The following is a 20,121-nucleotide window of genomic DNA, read 5'->3' on the forward strand; positions in this document are numbered from 1 at the left end:
TGACACATTTTTGTGCTGTGGTTATTGCTTTGGTTTGTGATGCAGATAAAGTATGGAATGGAAAGTCACATGTCAAAGCAGTGTTCAGTACCATATGGTGTGGTACTAGAAGAATCTAGCCCATGTTTAAAATATATAAAATGGATTATAATTTTAAATATTTTGAAACCTGCTGCTTTAAAGCATGCATCCTATAAATGAGGAATAAAAAACTGATAGAATGTTATGTGGCATGTGTGGAATATATATATATATATATATATATGGACACAGGATGAAGCCATTAATAAAGTGAAAGGCACACTGCAACATAGTGCATGTGTTTGAAATACAAATGTATCACTGTGATGGTTAAAGATCAAGATGTAAAATGAATTGGAACAAGACTGTCACTTAGAGAATCCAAAAAAAAAAATGATTTTCAATTTTACCTTTGACTGTAAGACAAGCGAAAGAAGTGTGGGCACCGACATGGAAGGACACTGTGCCCGAGTCTTTCTGGGTGACACTTCTTAGTGTGAGTGTGTGCCTTTTACCCTCTGCTTGGATTTCATTCATCTCATTGTTCTGAAGTGGGACGTCTTGAAGCGTCCACTGAACAATGGGTGCATTGTCATGAGAGACAAGGCATTCGAAATGGACGTCCTCACCTTCATTGACAATGCAGCTCTTCAAACCAGTTAAGATCATGATTTCAGGTTCTGTCCAACACAGACCGGTAAATGTAAAGTCATGTTTGAGCAAAAGAAAGCATCATACAATTTAAAGCAAATTTATACCAAATGCACAAACACCGGAAGTAGTCAACAGGTCAAAACCTTAAAAATAAATTCATAAACTTCAGCCATAATATCAATTTAACATCAATGTGTCAATTTCCAGATATTTGCAAACACAAGGCTAATCTTGATTTGTTTTTTGTTTTTTTTGTTTTTTTTTCACAAATATCAAATATCATAGGTTATGATAAAAAACATCTATTCTTGATTAAAATGTTGTGTAAATTGTAAAGGTGAAAGTGTAAAATGTTATCCTGCTAATTTTACTAAAATCTCTCCAACCTAAATGATCTGGCAGAATTAATAATAGGAGTGCTTGGGAGAAATGTGGTTTACAGTAACTTGTATTAAATGTGCAGGAAAATGTGCACAGTGAACATGCTTAAGGTTATCTGAGATCAAGGACAAGGAATAGCACTGGAAAAAGAAAGGAGAGGTAGATGAGAGGTCAAGGTACAGATGGTATGGTGTGGTGATCAAAAGATGATGATCAGGTAAGTTAGGAGGGATGATGATCTTTGTCAGGTGATTCCTACCCTTCACGGTGAGTTTGGCAGATGTCCGATCATGTTCTGTCTCACAGGAGTACTGTCCAGAGTCTCCTCCTACCAGCTTGTAGATGATAAGCTCAGCCACTGTCCCATCTTGTTTGAGCTGGTATTTGCTGCTTGCTTCTATTATAGTCTTGCCATTCCTCCAAATAATTTTGGCTCCAGGTTTGGTAAGTTCACATCGGAAAACTGCATTTTCTTCAACCTCAGTTTCCAGATCTTGCAGAGTTGTTTTAAAAAGAATCGGATGTGCTGCAAAATGGTGAGTATGTAAAACAGGAGTTTCAATGTCACAATAAAGAGAAAACAGCTGCGAAAGATTTAGGATTACAATAACTTTACTTGGACAGAGGGTTCACTGCAAGCCTACCCTTAACTTCAAGAGGTGCAATGCTTTGCCGGTCTCCACTGTCACAAATGTAGTCACCAGAGTCTTCGGGGTCAACATTATGTATGACCAGTAGGGCTTGGTGGCCATCCTGCTTGAATTCATATTTAGCACAAGGGTAAAGGGCAATTTCACCCCTTCGCCACTTAACTGGAATGTCTGGTTTGGAGAGCTCACACTGGAAGATGATGCTCCCTCCCTCAACCGCTGTCTGGTTCTTAAGCTCTTGTGTGAAAATGACTGGAAGAGCTGCCAATTCAAAGAGTTGTATAAGATGCCAGAGATTTACTTCCATATGCAAAGATTCTGTGCTTTGAGGTATGGATTTTCCAAACAAGTAAGACTGAGACATCATGCACGCCAGAGTTCAAACAACAATGAAATGTAAAACTTTAGGGTAGACCAACGTAATACACCAATTCATAATAAACTGAAGAATCATTCACACTTCACAAACATGGGATCAATGTGACTATGCGTTTTAAATATGGACAAGATTGATGAAGAAATTGAAGAACTTGGCTTCTCCTACCATTAACCTTGATGTTGGCTGTGGTCATGTTGTCTCCACAATCACAAACATAGTCTCCAGTATCTTCAGGTTTGAGATCGGTAATCTTCAGCTCAACAGTAGATCCAGCTTGCTTAATGATACACTTTCCTCCAGAATGGATCACCTGAGTTCCTTTCCTCCATACCACAGGGACTCCAGGTTTTGAGAGTTCACAGTGCAAAGTAACACTGTCCCCCTCTTGACACTCCTGGTTTTGTAACTTACGTTTGAAGACCACTGGTAATGCTGAGGAATCAGGCAAAGTTGTTGAACCAGGATCATATATACTTAACATTGACAAAATGTCTTCTGGTAATAGATGTTAAACATTCTTCTACTAAGACTTTATGTATTTTAACAACCTTGTCAGATTAAAAAACAAACAAACAAACACCATAATCTACATGATATACTACAAACCCAAAAAACAAGACTACATAAGACTAGCTAAAACACAGCTCTATACCCTACCATTAAATGACAACATTGCTAGAAGACACCTTTTAGCATTGAGATCACAAAACAAGCAGTTTTTAAATTGATGAAGGGGTTTCAAATAATAGCTTAGTCCTACCATTTACTTTGATGTTGGCGGTGGTCACGTTGTCTCCACAATCACAAACATAGTCTCCAGCATCTTCAGGTTTGAGATCAGTGATCTTCAGCTCAACAGTAGAACCAACTTGTTTGATGAGGTACCTTCCTCCAGAATGGATCATCTGTGTTTCTTTCCTCCAAACCACAGGAACTTTTTTTGAGAGTTCACAGTGCAATGTAACACTTTCCCCCTCTTGAAGCTCTTGGTTCAGTAGCTCACGTTTGAAGACCACTGGTAATGCTGAGGAATCAGGCAAAGTTGTTGAACTAGGAATAACATCTTGTGAGATCATTTATACTTGACCTTGGTGAAATGTCTTTGGGTGAAAGATGTAAACATTATTCTGCAAAGGCTTTAATTAATGTATTTTAACCATCTTGTACGTTTTTTTTTTAGCAAAAAAATCAGCCATCATGATACAAATAAAAAAACTATAAACCCAAAAAACAACTTACTACACAAGACTAGCCAATGACCAAAGCATATTATACCATTAAATGAGGACATTATTAGAGAGCAGGATTTTAGATCACAAAACAAGCAGGTTCTTCATTGTTAATGGGGGTTTAATTTGCTCAAAGTCCTACCATTGACTTTGATGTTGGCAGTTGTTATGTTGTCTCCACAATCACAAACATAGTCTCCAGCATCTTCAGGTTTGAGATCAGTGATCTTCAGCTTAACAGTAGATCCGTCTTGCTTGATGAGGTACTTTCCTTCAGAATGGACAACCTGTGTTCCTTTTCTCCAAACCACAGGGACTCCAGGTTTTGAGAGTTCACAGTGCAAAGTAACACTGTCTCCCTCTTGAACCTCCTGGTTCTGTAGCTCACACTTGAAGACCACTGGTAATGCTGAGGAAGCAGGAATAGTTGTTGAACCAGAAACGCCATCTTGCAAGATAAATTATACTTGACATCAATGAAATGCCTTCCGCTGATAGATGTAAAATTATACTTCTACAAAGACTTTACCTCACATATTTTAACCACCTTGTAAGATTTTTAGCAAAAAGCACAACCACAGTGAGATCAGTGAAAAAACAGAAACCCAAAGCAACTTTGCCAAAGCCAAGCAACTTATTACAGAAGACTAGGTAATACACAGCACTATACCCTACCATTACAATAAATGAAGACAGCGTTTATCTGATATTGAGATCACAAAACAAGCGGTTTCTTAATTGTTAAAGGGATTTCATATAATAGTTCAATCGTACCATTGACTTTGATATTAGCTGTGGTGATGTTGTCTCCACAATCACAAACATAGTCTCCAGCATCTTCAGGTTTGATATCAGTGATCTTCAATTCAACAGTAGACCCAACTTGCTTGATGAGATACTTTCCTCCAGAATGGATCACTTGTGTTCCTTTCCTCCATACTACAGGAACTCCAAGTTTCGAGAGTTCACAGTGCAGAGTAACACTGCAGCCTTCATCACATGCTTGGTTTAGAAGATCTTGTGTAAACTGAACTGGATGAGCTGTTGAGGTAAGCACTGATTGATTACTTCTAAAGTAGAATATAGAATTTACAACAGTCAATATTTACACCATTCTCTCTGATCATGGTCCTTTCTTGATAATACGCCTAATAGAAAAGTTGTGAAATCTCTTACGTACATATAGCATCAAAGCAACAACAGGTTATATATGAATCCTATTTTGTCCCCAGTATCAACATAAAAGAAAAGGGTGTGTGTGTTTTAAGTGATCATTTTAAAGATTTAAGACTATAAAATTCTCACGTAGCTATATAAAGCCTCTGCATACTAGCCACTTCTAATCCACATTAATAAGCTTCAGCAGACAAAATATAAAGGTAAAGTCGCATCAAACTATGACAGCTATCAGAATGATTTTTCGAATTGCAAAAGCATTCATATCAAGACGGTTGCCATGATGTTTTGAAGTTGCCAAGATGCAGAATCTTAATGTTTGCATCAGTTTGCATCCATTGAAATAAAGCAACATGGTTTCACCAAAGTTAGAAGTTTTAGCCTATGTAAAGAGCCAATTCCGTTTTTTTTTTTCAGAACTTACATAATTGCTTGACCGCAAAAGACTACTGTGTTGAATCTAGAGAGGGAAATCAAACTGAAAAAAAAAAAAAAAAACCTGAGGTAGATTTAAAAATTATGGTGAAAGACCAGCCTACATAGGTAGACTGCAAACAGTCTGCAGAAAATGTGAGCAAATGGCTCCTGACCTAATCATCAAACAGGATGCAATTGCAGACCTTTCAAACAAGTTCACAAGAAAAACAATCACCCCTAGACACAGTTTAAATTTTAATACCACCAACAAACTAGACTTATGAAATGCAAAGAGCCACCACAAACTAACAGTAATTTGATAATAACCACATCAAAGGTTGTGGAAGTGACCATCACAGTAATGCATTCTTAGACACCAGTACAGTCATTCCCATACCAGCTGCTAAGAAGATTAAATATAAGGTGAACAGAACATTAAGTGAGCAAATAATCTGCTGCTACAAACACCATCTTCTCCCGTTCTCTTCACCTCTGACATTGTTTGACACTCTAAGTAGAGTCAAAAAGTTAAAATAAACATTCACCTTAAGTATAACAACCAAGTAATAGAAAAAGCAGTAGTGTAAAGGAGAAGAATGGATCAACGGCTGCCAATTTCCAACTAAATGTAAATAAGAGGCCACACATAAAATAAACACCAACTAAAAATCATACAAAATGTGTCACACTTATCCTTATAACAATTAGTAAAAACATTTTTTTAACTTAAAACTGGAGCAGAAACTGTGTTCTTAAGTTTCAAAAGTGCCACTTGTTTGGCAGTAAATTTCAGAACAGCAGTTCAGGAAATTGTCACAAAATGTATAAAAAGCTCAAGAAATGTGGTCTTCAGAATGAATTTGCAAAGAGGTACTGATGTACTAGCAAGCTGAAACGTCTTATGAAAGCTAAAACTATCAAAATGTAGACAGCACAACATGGAGTGCACAGACAGAACATTTGTTATAATGCAAAAGTGAATACTTGGCCACACATCACACATGCCCCATTCACAACAAAGAATTAATGAGTTCTTTTACTGAAATTCATTATTGCCATTAGCACATAAAGGTTACGCAGAACTAACAGGAAATGCACATCAGTCTCATACCACTGAGCTCTTCCTGCTCTCTCTTCTGCTTCTGAAAGTTTGTTTCATGGGCAATAGATGGAGTTGGGACCTTTGGAGCTGACAAAACATTCAAGTAAAAGAATTCACAAAAGAAACATTCAAGTAAATGGTGGCCCTTGGCCATAACCAAGAGTCATAAAACACAAATAGCAATGCCCGTATCAGCAATATAAATTAAAGGCAACAGTGGCAAATTTAGAACATGCAGATATTCTACATTAAAACGTATTCTATAGCAACATTATTGCATGGTGTCGGAATGAAAGCCTAAATATCCTGAAGGATTCAAAACAGCTCAGCACAGAGCATCCAAATGAGAAGAATTCAAGCTGCTGTCCAAAAAGACAAAACACAGAAGATCTGCACCATAGTTCCGTACCATTGACTGATGCCCCCTTTTCAGTGGCCTGATTTGTATGAGGGTGTCTAAGCATTCAGAACTGTGGCAAAAAAATTTCTCATATGTAATCACAGACATTAACACAATCATAACCAAGAAAATGTCAGAGAAAACATGTATCCAAAGCTTAGTCAGGCCACTTACATACAATGTAATTCAATGTGACTTTCATTGCTCTTACTGTCTTTGCCAGAAAATTAAATGATAAGTTCATTCTATCTCATTGCGAATGTCCAAACATTTATGAAGGAAATGGTGAGTAGAGATTAATGGAAGGACACAAACCAGCACACTTTTCTGAGACAAACTCGTGACCAACAAATATTTGAAACACAGTTGGCAGTGATAGATATATCTATAGTGGTCTCTTTTGCTGTAATAATAAGAAATATATTTTTTCTTTCAAAAACTCTATTTGATATATGAACTTACAAAATGTATATGCTTAACTGAAGACACCACGAACTGGAAGAAACAAACAAACACACAACGCGTTGGCAATACCCAAACAGCACAGCAGGCAGAGCCACAGCAGGATTTAACAAATTATCAGAAAGTTATATCTAAAAATTTGCAGAATGATCAATAACTCCTCTTGTCTTGGCTGTCTTTAGCATTTCATCTGTAAGAGATGTGAAAAAAGTACCCTCCTGAAGACAGTGTCATGAATATATAAAAAAGAACCAAGCCTTTGTACTGTGTGAGAGACACTTGATATGAATGATTACATATTTGTTGGCTTCTCAAATAGGTTGAAAACCAAATTTGAGATCGGCAACAAACAAAACCACTAACATAACAAACCGGAGAGGAGTAATATATAATGTACATTTATCATGAAGACAATGACAGCAATGGGGAAGGCTGTACACAAATCGAATTGTCTGAGAGCAAGAAATTAAAACTTCAAGATGTTCCAGAGAGACTGTCCCTGCACTTACTGTAAGATTCTTTGTATAAAAAGTGTCTACCAAATGACAATGATCCCAGTTCCCAAACACCAATTAAAACTCCCAGAAAAATAGGAATGGTTCATACCCTTAATCTTCATATTGGCTGTGGTTTTCTTGTCCCCACATACACATGTGTAGTCTCCTTCATCTTCAGCTTTGAGATCAGTGATCTTCAGCTCCACCTTTGAGGCAGTCTGCTTGATAATGTACCTCCCTCCAGACTGCATGATCTGGTTTCCTCTTTTCCATTGCACAGGGACACCAGGTTTGGAAAGCTCACAGGACAGAGTAGCACTGCCTCCTTCATCACACTCCAGGTTCTGTAGCTCATTTGTAAAGACCACTGGCAGTGCTAAGGAACCATGAAAAGATGTAGGAACAAGATATTGAATCGTAGGCAAACAGCAAAAGGTGAATAACTGGATTGAAGAGAAGTTTTCAGACTATGGGACCTTGTTGTAACATTAGTATCCTTTCCAACCTTGACAAAAGCACCAAAAAGTGTTTTGTGGTTTTGGGGTCATATATCCCCACTAATAAAGCAATCACTGTGGATACCACAAATCTAGCCATAACTACAGTAAGAAAAAACCCTGATCAGCATGACGAAATTTGTGTCAAGTGACAATACCATAGACAGTATTTAAAACAGGAAGTGGATAGAATATAAAATAAGTGGGATTATGACGGTGTGCGTTTATTCAGTACGTCATTCCTACCATTGACTTTAATGGTAGATGAAGTCTTATTAAAGCCACAATCACAGCTATAGACTCCAGCATCTTCAGGTTTGAGATTAGTGATGTTCAGCTCTAAATTAGATCCAACTTGCTCAATGTGGTACTTTTCTCCAGAATGGATCACTTGTGCTCCTTTCCTCCAAACCACTGGAACTCCAGGTTTGGAGAGCTCACAATGAAGACTTAAACTGTCCCCCTCTTCACACTCCTGGTTCTGCAGTTCTCGTTTGAAGATCAGTGGTAATGCTGAGAAGCAATTGATGTTTCAATAATGTGTTAGTATAATTTACTCTGCACATAAAATACAATTTGACATGGAAAACCATCTAAAACGTATCAGAGACAACAAAAGACAAGATGATTAACAAAATGACAGAAAGACTGAACAAGGCGAGATTTGCACTACCAGTTATCATTTTTGTATTTGTGGAGTTGACATGATAATTTCAAATAAAGATCCATTTGAAATTTCTCTTTATAAAACTAAGCAGTAATTGTAAGTTTTGTAGCAAATAGTGTACGTTTCTTTGTAAAACAAGTGTCTACCAAATTACAAAACAACAACATACAACTAAACAGGTTGTCTGTGAGACAACTTATTAGCTAGAAGGGAATAATTTGGTTGAAAATTATGAAGGTTAAATACTCCCAGAAAGAATAGAAATGGTTCAAACCATTATGATCTATAACTCTGCATAAAATAGAATGGCATCTACGCTAATAGCCTGCCAAATCCAGCTCCGTTCCTGCTTGGTGTCGGACTCCACTGCTACGTGTCGCTGAGAGATGACGACAAACTACAGCCGGTGCTAGCCAGACATCACTTCAGTCATTTGACTTCAGAGGATGCTACATATGCCACTGCCTGAACCTTGGACTTAGGATGGACCCCACCAAACCTCACCGAAACGACCTGCCGGTTGAACTGCGATGCACCTCATTGATCTCTGCCTGCATTACCTTTATCTACTGATAGACTACACTCTTGAAATAGACTATACATAGACTATCATTTAACTGCCAACAAAAGCCTTCATCAGCCAACTAACAAAGGACAATGCATCTATGTGAACTTCTGCAGTTAACCCAGGATGGACTTCAAAGACATTAGTCATTAATCTTAAAGTTCATAAAAAAATATTTTATTTTTATTTTGAAACACTCACCCTTAACGCTTACTTAATTTACAAATTTAAAACCATGACTTGCTCTGCACACAAATAACTAATATTGGCATTATATTCATGCTGGTTAGCCAGATGGGAACTGGCCCCCACAGTGAGTCTGGTTTCTCCCAAGGTTATTTTTCTCCATTAACCAACATCTCATGGAGTTTTGTGTTCCTTGCCACAGTCACCTTCAGCTTGCTCACAGGGATTCTAAATACAATTATTATTTAATTATTTAATTTCTATACACACTTTACAATTATATTTAATCAAACTACACAATGATCACTGTAAGACATTATAAATATTACAGTTTCATTTTTTGTTTTTGTTAATGCATGATTTCCTGTAAAGCTGCTTTGAAACGGTGTGTGTTGTGAAAAGCGCTATACAAATAAAAATGACTTGACTTGACTTGATCTTCATATTGGCTTTGGTTTTCTAACCAGTGAAGGGCAGAAAACCAAAAAGAAACAACAAAGGTTAAATTAAAAATAAAAAGGCTTAGTATGGAAAAGAGAGTCAAGACATGCACATTTAAAAGGTGAAATGGCCTCATACCCTTTATCTTAATGTTTGCTGAGGTCTTTTTGTCCCCACACAAACATGTGTATTGTCCAGCATCTTCAGGCTTGAGATCAGTGATCTTCAGCTCAACAGTTAGTCCATCTTGTTTGATGAGGAACTTTTCCCCAGAATGGATCACTTGTGTCCCTTTCTTCCAAACAACAGGAACAGGTTTTGAGAGTTCACAGCGCAGTGTAACACTGTCTCCTTCTTCACAATCTTGGCTCTGTAACTCACGTTTGAAGACCACTGGTAATTCTGAAGAGCAATTGTGAGATGAAATACAACAAAGGTGTGAAACATTAAGACTCTACGGACAAGACCAAGTAACCAGCAAACTTACACTGTTGCGAGACTATAATTGCATTGAAGGATCAGCACATCACTTGCCCCAGAACTTACCTCAAGAACAATCACTAAGATAAAGATGTGAATCAGTCTATAATAAATCAGTCTAAAACCTAAACTGCTGCATGAAAATAAATGGACTTTTATCCATACCATTGACAACAATGTTTGCTGTTGTCCTCTGGTCTCCAAATTCACAGGAATATTCTCCACTATCCTCAGCCACTAAGTCTGTGATATGTAGCTCAAATGTGGTGTCCTTCTGCGTCATCTGATATCTTCCTCCAGATTTAAGACTTTCAGTTCCCTTCTTCCATTGCACCTGGTAGCCAGGTTTTGAAATCTCACAGGAAAGTATGATTTTCCCTCCCTCTGTAACCTGCTGGTTCTTCAGCCGCTCTTTGAACTTGGCAGGAACCACTGAAGAATGAACAAGTATTATGACTTCATTAGAATTCTTCACAGTTTCTTATTTTGCATCAAGAATGTACTTAACATAATCTTTAATCAGATACATTGAATGCATTTTTGCATACAGTAAAAACACGAACAAAAAACTCAAACATCTCCAATATACCTAGAAAAGATATCGCAGACCACACATACAACATGAAGACAAGTCCAGACAAGACTGAACATCACAAACAACCAACAACCAATACAAAATGACCAACAGAATTAAAATTCATGTGTCATTTCAAAGATTTAGCTTATGACAAAACGACACTGCTGACAGACATTTACTGACAAAAGCAAAGATGATCGCCTCAAGGCTCTCCCAAAGCTGGTTGCACCACCCTAAGGACGGCCCTGGGTCCAGGTACTGTTGAATGGCTACATTTAAAATGTCCAGTTCTTCGGGGGGCCTGGGTAGCTCAGCGAGTATTGACACTGGCTACCACCCTTGGAGTCACAAGTTCGAATCCAGGGCATGCTGAGTGACTCCAGCCAGGTCTCCTAAGCAACCAAATTGGCCTGGCTGCTAGGGAGGGTAGAGTCACATGGGGTAACCTCCTCGTGGTAGCAATGAGTGGTTCTTGCTCTCAATGGGGCGCGTGGTAATTTGTGCATGGATCGCGGAGAATAGCATGAGCCTCCCATGCTGTGAGTCTCCGCGGTGTCATGCACAACGAGCCATGTGATAAGATGCGTAGATGAGACTTGTCCTCTGCCACCTGGATTGAGGTGAGTAACCATGCCACCACGAGGACCTACTAAGTAGTGGGAATTGGGCATTCCAAATTGGGAGAAAAAGGGGATAAATAACAATAATAAAAAAAGTCCAGTTCTTGGAACACACTTCTTTCACCAAAATGACTTTCATAAAACTTTCAATGGCATTTAAAGTACCAACATACATGCCAAAACCCACATAAGTGGCAGCACAGCTTAACAGCGGAGATCTCAGGCAAGCTGATAATGCACAATATATACAGTATTTCCTCCACAATACCATTCATACCAACTCCTAACATTTCTATGTTGCCTTAATCCACGAATCCATCAGTGAAATCCCTGTCAGTAACTTTACTTGACCACACAGAAACACAAAGCAGAGTTAAATGTAGCCAAATTTGATAATATTCAAAACTAAATGTGGAAAGTAAACAATATGACATTAGGTGTCACGTATCTTACAAAATTGAAAGGCAAATTGTCCTTTCCATAAACACCTTTAAAGAGCTTTGAGAGACAAAGCTTTCACATGTTGTAAAGAAAATTTGCTCACATTTAAAGTTATTGATTACAATATATTTACTAACTGATACAGTACATGGCAATTAAACACACACATAAAGGAAGTTTTTGTAATTATCTGTTTTCTTCTCAGAGATAGCCAGACTCTTACCTTTCACCATCAACTTTGCTGTACTCTTCGTAGAGCCAATGTCACAGGTGTATACCTCACTGTCACTCTTCTCCAGATCCTTCACTGTGAGGATGAGGACATTTCCCTTCTGTGTCAATTCATACTTCCCACCTGCCTTGATCTCCTTTGTACCTTTCATCCAGGTGACCTTAGAGGCAGGTTGAGCAGTCTCACATTCAAAGGAGACAGCACCTTTCTCTTCCGCAGTGGCATCCTTTATCACACGAATGAATCTGTTGGCAAGTTCTACGGAAGGGACAAAATACCAAGGTCAGTGTATCCCCTCTAGATTACTTCATTGTGGCTTCTTTTTTAAAGGTGTGATGAAAGAATCTAAACCCTTGAGGTCAAACTTTACCATCATTTATATGCCAGTTTTGTATAGGACTGGTAAAGTGAAACTAGGTAAAATCCTTGCCTTTGATCTCCAGTTTAGCCTTTGAGGTTGGACCACCAGTAACTTCACAGCTGTATTCTCCAGAGTCTTTGTCAGTGACATTGTGGACAGTTAGTTTCACAAGTGTCTGCATCTGGTTGATTTCGTATTTCTGGCTCTTCCTTATGGACTTGCCATCCTTGGACCACTTCACATTCAGTCCAGCTTGAGAGAGCTCACAGCAGAATGTGGCATCTTCACCAACTTCGGCACTGATATTTTGAAGCTCTTTGGATAAGAAAGGAGCTTCACCTGGTCCCAAAAATAAGACATGCATTGTTATAGAAAAAAATGTATGTATGTTAAAGGTATATTAAAATGTTTTAATGGTGTTTTCATTGTACACTCAGTGGCGCTTTTTAGCTACATCTGCTTACTCACCCTCAACAGACAGTGTTGCTTTTGAGCTCAGGTCCTTGTGAGAGAAGACCACCTCACCAGAATCAGAAGCTGAGACTCCTTTGATCGTTAATGTATACTTGCGCCCTTTGCTGCTTATCTGGAAACGGTCTCCAGCAGTAATAGGCTGGCCTTTAAGGGTCCAGACACACTCATCTGAGCTTTCCCGGGACAGGATACACTCAAATGTGCAGTTTTCACCTGCCTTGGTTTCTACAGACTTAAGACGCTTGGTGATTCCAATGTGGATGTCTGCGTCAACAAAATGAGGGTGAGTGAATGATGACAGAGTTTTAATTTTTGGGTGAACTGACCCATAAAGTACCAATAGGCTATTTTTTTGAGCTAGAGTTGCCAAGATAATAAAAATTAAAAAGATAATCATTGCTAAAATATTTGATTTAATTCAAACAGACTTTGAATGTACAACAAATGAAACTACAGGGTGTCATGGGCACGTAATACGATAGTTTGTTGTCATACCTCTAACAGTGACCTTGGACTTGGCAAGGTCTGTGCCAAGATCGCAGCTGTACTCCCCAGCGTCAGCTTGAGTGATGTCATGGATAGTCAGTCCCAAGGACTTTCCGTCATGGAGGAGCTCATACTTTTTGCCTGCTGCCAGGACAGTACCATCTTTGCGCCACACAGGAGCCACCCTGGGCTTTGAGGCTTCACTTTTTAGGGTAATTGTACTTTTCTCCTCTGCGACCATATCATCTAGCAACTTCAGGAAAACAGCCTTCTTCTCTAGATTTCAATAAACAAAAATTAGTGCTTTAAACAGAAAACCTGGTCAACAACACTCAGGAACATTCTGAATCCTTCACTCTTAAAAGTATCCTAGAGTTTCATAGCTGCATCAACATTTCATCTTCTGTTAACCTGTTTATCTTAAAAGAGTGAATTCACAAATCCTTACCTTTGACCTTCAAGCAGACTGTTTCTTTCACATCTCTAATGCTGAACGAAACCTTCCCACCATCCTCAGGTGCCAAATTCTTGAGGGTGAGGGTATGGGTCTTATCCACATGGGTGATGGCATTGACCTCATTGTTGAAGAGCGGCTTGTCATTGAGCATCCACTGGACCTCTTCATCAGCATAGTTAACCTCACAAGTGAACAAAGCATTGCCGTCTTCATCTACCTCCACATCTGCCAGATGTTTGGTGATCTGTATTTTACGTACTGTGAAAAATTAACATCAGAACACATGATCAGGGTAACTTAAAGATTAATAAATAGTTTTTCAAGACTTTAGCATTTGACCAGATCAAATCCTTACAGAAACTCAGTAAAACATGAGATTATTTTTAACTGTTTCATAAAACATTATTGGTTATAGTAGAACAAGTACACTCCAAATAATTTCAATGTTAAAATACTTTCTCCTACACCAGCTTAATATGCAAAGACATCTATAAGTAATTCTTTACTAAACTGATTTCCCTGAAAAGTGTAAACACTGTGGCTCTTTAAAAATAGCCTGACATACTTTAACAAAACTGTCTCAACCAATGGTGTGAGTTTGGGGTGGGGCTATCTTTTTGTCCGACCAATGGAAGATGGGGAGTTTTAGGAAAACCTATCTAAAAACAGTCATTATTTTCACAAATCCGTTTGATGGCGCTACTAGTGGTGCAGAAATCAAAAACCTAATCTTTTATTTTAATCTTTTTATTTTCACAATATAACAATATAAGTTAGCAACTGCCATTAATATGCACAGTCAAATTACCCAAAACATAAATCACAAGGTTTAAAAATGAATAATTCTCATCAACAGAACCTATGAAATGAGAGTGTGGCAGAGTCGGAGCCACGTTCTCACAAGTAGCCATAACGCTGATAGGCTAGGGGTGTATAAAGGGGGATGCAATTTGAAACAACATACTTTGAATGCCTTCTTTATGACTTTACCTTCTACTTTGAGGCTGGCTTTGCTTTCACAGACTCCAACCTGACAGCGATACTCCCCAGAGTCCTCTGTGCTTAGAGCCTGGATGGTCAGCTGCACGCTGACGTCCTTTTGCTTCATGCTGTACTTGCTAGAAGCCTCCAAAGCAGTTTGACCCTTAAACCAGTGCACTTCTTTTGGTGGGGTGGAGAACTTGCAGCACAGTGTGGTGGAGGTCTTCTCCTTGGCTGTGACATCCTTCAGTGGCTCTAGTACTTCAATTGGACGCTCTGAAGGGTGATATAAACCCTTAATAAAGTGGCTTTAAAAACATAAACAGATATTTTCTATAAAATACTAATGAATGTATCAAAGAATACTCAATGTTTTACTGGTATTTGTGCACACAACAGTGCATACAACTTCTATTTACCCAAAGCAACAATTACACTTCATCTGTAGCGAGTAAACCATCAGTTGTTTTATTAAAGCAATCACCCAAAATTCTTCAATTTTAGCACTTTTTTTTTTTTTTTTTTTTTTTTGGCATATGGCAGTTCAGACCATTAACAAGCTACAAAGATAATTTTAACACAGTAGTAGTTCCATTTTAATTGAAATTATTAGATTCAGTGTTGCTTTCATGAAAGCAAATCCCTAACCTTTCACTTTAAGTTCAGCAGTAGATTTGCTCTTTCCAGCAGTGAATTGTACAGGGCCTGACATTGAGGCCTTGGTTTTCTTAAATGTGAGGCGGTGCATGGTCCCCTCTTTCTCCATCTCGATATCTGCACTCTCTTTCAGCTGTTCCCCATTCAGAGTCCACTTCACTGGCTTGACTGTCTCCATGCTGACTTCAACTTCAAAGTGAGCAGCAAATGGCTCTGTAACCTCCACAGAACTCAGCTCCCGAACTATACTGATAGCTTGTTCTAAAGGTTTTGATGAGAAAATATAGAGTTCTATCAAAGATGAAATAAGTATGCATTTTTCATGTAATAAAAATTGTTTATAGAGTACAATTCTAACAAAAGGACACAAGCACATAGAAATAAAACTAAATTATAATGCCAGGAAACTAAAGTTAGCAGTAAATAAAATGGTTTAGAGGAGCAGATTAGGGGATTTGCTCATGATTTTGTGAATATCCACTGATAAAACAGAAACCATATTTTAAATATGGTTTAAATCACATACCAAAAATCATAGACAGGTTAAAACTAATTCTGTTGCAGATCAATGAAAACTGATCCACAAACTGTTATCATATATGGAAATAACACATAAGAAAATGTAATTAACAACATGCAATTACATTACGTCCTCTCTTTTTTACAGTCCATTTCAAAAGCTGTTTAGTTTCCTTCATGTTTATGAATTCTGTAGAGCTTTAATCTTACATTTTTTACTCATTACAGGAAAAAGTGTTTTACCCTCTACTAGTAGTTGACATGATGTCTTATCATCAATGGCGTCACACAAGTATGTGTCCTCATCGTCAGAGTCCACGTCAGTTATGGTGAGCTTCCTGTAGATGTCCTCACTGGTGATCTCATGCTTCTCGCTGGGTTTGATCTCTGTCTTGTTCTTGTACCATGTGACTTTAGCACTGGCCCGTGACACCTGACATTCTAAGTGCGCACGGTGTTTGTACATGGCGATTTTGTCTCTCAGTTTCTTCACAAATTTGACAGGTAGCTCTGTAATGATTATAAGGGGCATTAGGGGTCTACAGTTTAAAGTTTTAACACTAATTGCAAAATACATGCAGCATTTGGCAGTCTTTCCCCAATCACGAACCTTTAACCTTTAGTTTAGCAGTTGATGTCGCCTTCTCAGCCGTGAACTTGACTTCACCTGCATCCTCAGCCTTCACTAATTTGAAGAGCAAAACGTATGTTCTTCCTGAGATAGAAAGTTTAAATTGAGTTGGAGTTACACTAACTTTCATTTATCTGATTTTGTGCACTTCTCAAGACAGTTTCAATCCCCTGGAAATCGGTATATTTTTGAACCTACATTAAATGCTACAAGTACACCTTCTTTTTCTAGAGATCAGTTTCATACAACGCTACATACAAAGTTAATTCAGTTCAACTTACCCTCCTGCCTCAACTTGATGTTGTCTCCGGCTCTGAGCTTGATATCCCCTTTGTGCCACTGAGCCTCTACTTCATCGTGAGAGACCTCACAGACAAATGCTGCACTCTCCTTCTCTGTCACCTCTACGTCCTGAAGAGCCTTCACAATCTTAATATCTCGGGCTAAAAGTCCATAAAAGTGTTAAAGGTTTAAAAGAGTACTTAGTCTTCCTCTTTAATATGGTTTAACAAATCAGGTTCTGATGCTACACTGCAATGCAGATTGGATAACTTCTAAATTTGTGCTTGCAAATGTTTAGGTCACTCTTTCATACAGGAGCGATTCATCTTTACCATGAACAGTGAGCTTGGCTGACGTGTTGTCATCTGTTGTTCTGCACATAAACTGGCCCTGGTCCTCAAAGGCACACTTGTGGATGAGGAGGCTGCGCTTGTTTCCCTGGGAATGGATGCCAAATTTCTTTCCTGGTTTCAGCTCCTCACCATCCTGATGATAAAATCAACAAATTTACATGAACACTTTTTCGTAACTGTTTTCACATATCCCACCTCAATTTAAATTTGGCAACATATTTTATAAGATTTAACCATTGTAAATCAAATGCCAATACCTTAAACCACTTGACATCAGCATTTGCTCTTGACACCTCGCATTCAAAAGTGACTTTCTCCTTTTCAGGAGTGCTAATATCTTGTAGAGGTTTTAGGATCTTCACAGCAGGCTCTGTGCACAAAACATAAATAATTATGGCTGAAAATGATCACAATTTTGGGAAGAGTTGTAGTCATGCAGAGATTTTCTATAAGGGTGCATTGTTAGATACACAACAAAATGTTTTTAACCTGTTGAATTACACATTTTGCAGAGACACAACTGGGCTTACTGTAAATTTAATCAAATATCATAAGCACATACAAAAACACCCTCACCTGTAACAATGAGTTTGCCAGTTGTATGGACATCATCAGCCTGAAAAGTTATAGTTCCACCATCACTTATCTTCAACTGGTTCATAGTCAAGCAATGCTTATTTCCCAGTGCTGTAATGAGGATAGTTGGTCCTGCTTTCAGTTTCTTGCCATCTTTACTCCAGGAACCTTCTACGTCAGTCTTACTGAGCTCCACCTCCATAGTGACGGTCTCCTTTTCTTGTACTTTAATCTCTTTAAGGCCTTTTACCACCTGGACTTTCTTAACTGAATGCCAGAACAACAACAAAGGAATTAAACATGTGAAATACTTTGAGGAAGCACAAGTACCTATGGATCCCACTCAAGAGTTTCCATGGTATTTTATCTATTGAATCAGAAGTTTAAACTGATGCAACATAAACATATTAAAGGTAGTCTTACTCTCAACTGTCAGTTTGGTCTGGGTCTTGTCATCCAGGGTTTCACAGGAGTAGTAGCCTCTGTCACCATATGCCACACTGTTCAGGACCAGAGTGTGCTTGGCACCGTCCACTTGGAACTCCAGGTTTCCTCCTGGCTGTAGTACCACACCGTTCTTCATCCATTTCACATCTGATGAAGGTTTGCTGAGCTCAACTTCCAAAATAACTGTGTCCTTCTCTTGCACAGTCATATCTGCAAGCTTCTTCTTGAAGGTTACAGGAAGTTCTGCAACAGACATCAATGAAAATCTATCAGCACATCTGTATTGAGAAACATTCAGTGTGCACATTGACAAAACAGAAGTAGTAACTTTTTTAAAAAAAACAATCGGCGAGAGTCACAAATGTATTTAATGTTTGATTCACTGCCATTACCGTCTGTCTTTCATGTTGATATGTTGCATTATACTTAGCAGTGGTCCTTACGTTGTACTTGCAGTGTGGCTTTGCACACTTTCCCTTCAGCATCGATACTGATCTCTCCTGCATCCTCTTGAGTGACCGCTGTGATGGTAAGGGAGTGGCTACTTCCACCGTGAGCGATCTTAAATTTGGGACTGGCTGTTATGGGACCATCATTACGTAGCCATCTGACATTTACATCGTTTGGAGTAATGGAGCATTTGAAGATGGCATCTTTGCCTTCGTTTGCAACAACATTGTTCAGTTTGGAAGTGAACCTCACCAGACGTGGGGCTAAAATGGCATAAAGAGTTAAAATAATGATATTAAAAATCTAAGAGAAATGAAAGTTGATGAGCGTGAGCCCTTTCATTTTTGGGTGAACTATACCTTTAATAAATTGTGTTTGGTTAATTTTAATGATGAACTGATGACCTATCGCAGGCAAACATGGACACAGATGGTTCTCACCTTTAGTGGTGACTTTGGTGGAGGTCTTGTCATCTTTGCATTCACAGCTGTACTCCCCTTCATCCTCCTGAGCCACAGCAGACACAGTCAAGATGCAGCTGGTGCCATCGGTCCGGATGCTGTATCTGCCACCAAGTTTGATTTCCTTACCATTATGCTTCCAAAGGACGTTACTGGTGGCTTTGTTGAGACTGCAGGAAAGGGTCATGGTGCTCTCTAATACTGCAGACACTGGCTGCAATGGCACCACAAATTTCAAAGGTGCTTCTGAGGAAAGTACAAAAATAAAAACACAATTGGTTGGGCAATCATCCTAAACTGCATGAAAGCATAAAAAATACACAAATGCCTCCAGAACAGGGTTGAAGATAACCACATTTGAGCTCCACAACATTAAAAACCATTTGTGACGAGGAGGAGGGCATGGCTGGGCCGTGCACGGTGCACGGCCGATGCTGAATCAGCTGATCAGCGGGAGAGCTGATCCACCTCGTCACACCATTTCTTTCTTTCTTTATATTTATTTGCTATATTATTGCACAATAGCTTTACCTTTGACTTGAACCTTAAACTCAACCTTGTCTTCAGCCGTCTGGCAGGAGTAAGTGCCAGTGTCTTTGGAATCGGAGGACTTCACGACAAGGACACGTGAGCGACCTTCCTGTTTCATCTCATACTTGAATCCTTCTTTCAGTTCCACTCCATCCCTGAACCACTTAACATTACAACTCTCTGAAGTCACCTCGGTTTTCAAAATTACTTTCTCTGTTGTCTCAACCACCACAGTTTCTTTGGTCAATGATGTCTTCTGGAATTTGGCAGCAACATCTAAAAAAAAGAAGGAATCTTCACTAAACTAAAGGTAACATTTGATGTTCTGGAGTAAGACTCTGAGCTCCATGGATTGCTGAAAAATAGTCCCTGGAAATCGAA

General features: G+C 38.7%; 1 protein-coding gene across 1 annotated transcript in view; it reads right to left on the reverse strand.

Moving 5' to 3' along the window:
• LOC127431531 (obscurin-like) overlaps positions 1–20,121 on the reverse strand; it is a 70,461-nt gene that overhangs the window by 33,595 nt on the left and 16,745 nt on the right. Inside the window, 26 exon segments of the mRNA XM_051681978.1 lie at positions 432–701; positions 1,316–1,582; positions 1,701–1,967; positions 2,251–2,517; positions 4,089–4,355; positions 7,478–7,534; positions 8,157–8,378; positions 9,863–10,126; positions 10,370–10,636; positions 12,066–12,332; positions 12,505–12,774; positions 12,904–13,173; positions 13,405–13,671; positions 13,844–14,110; positions 14,843–15,109; positions 15,482–15,751; positions 16,253–16,519; positions 16,620–16,724; positions 16,922–17,083; positions 17,255–17,408; positions 17,533–17,645; positions 17,852–18,118; positions 18,275–18,541; positions 18,742–19,011; positions 19,189–19,455; positions 19,741–20,016. Of these exon segments, the coding sequence (XP_051537938.1) occupies positions 432–701; positions 1,316–1,582; positions 1,701–1,967; positions 2,251–2,517; positions 4,089–4,355; positions 7,478–7,534; positions 8,157–8,378; positions 9,863–10,126; positions 10,370–10,636; positions 12,066–12,332; positions 12,505–12,774; positions 12,904–13,173; positions 13,405–13,671; positions 13,844–14,110; positions 14,843–15,109; positions 15,482–15,751; positions 16,253–16,519; positions 16,620–16,724; positions 16,922–17,083; positions 17,255–17,408; positions 17,533–17,645; positions 17,852–18,118; positions 18,275–18,541; positions 18,742–19,011; positions 19,189–19,455; positions 19,741–20,016 (6,174 nt within the window).

This window comes from Myxocyprinus asiaticus, chromosome 41 (genome assembly GCF_019703515.2).
Source record: "Myxocyprinus asiaticus isolate MX2 ecotype Aquarium Trade chromosome 41, UBuf_Myxa_2, whole genome shotgun sequence".
Taxonomy (NCBI): domain Eukaryota; kingdom Metazoa; phylum Chordata; class Actinopteri; order Cypriniformes; family Catostomidae; genus Myxocyprinus; species Myxocyprinus asiaticus.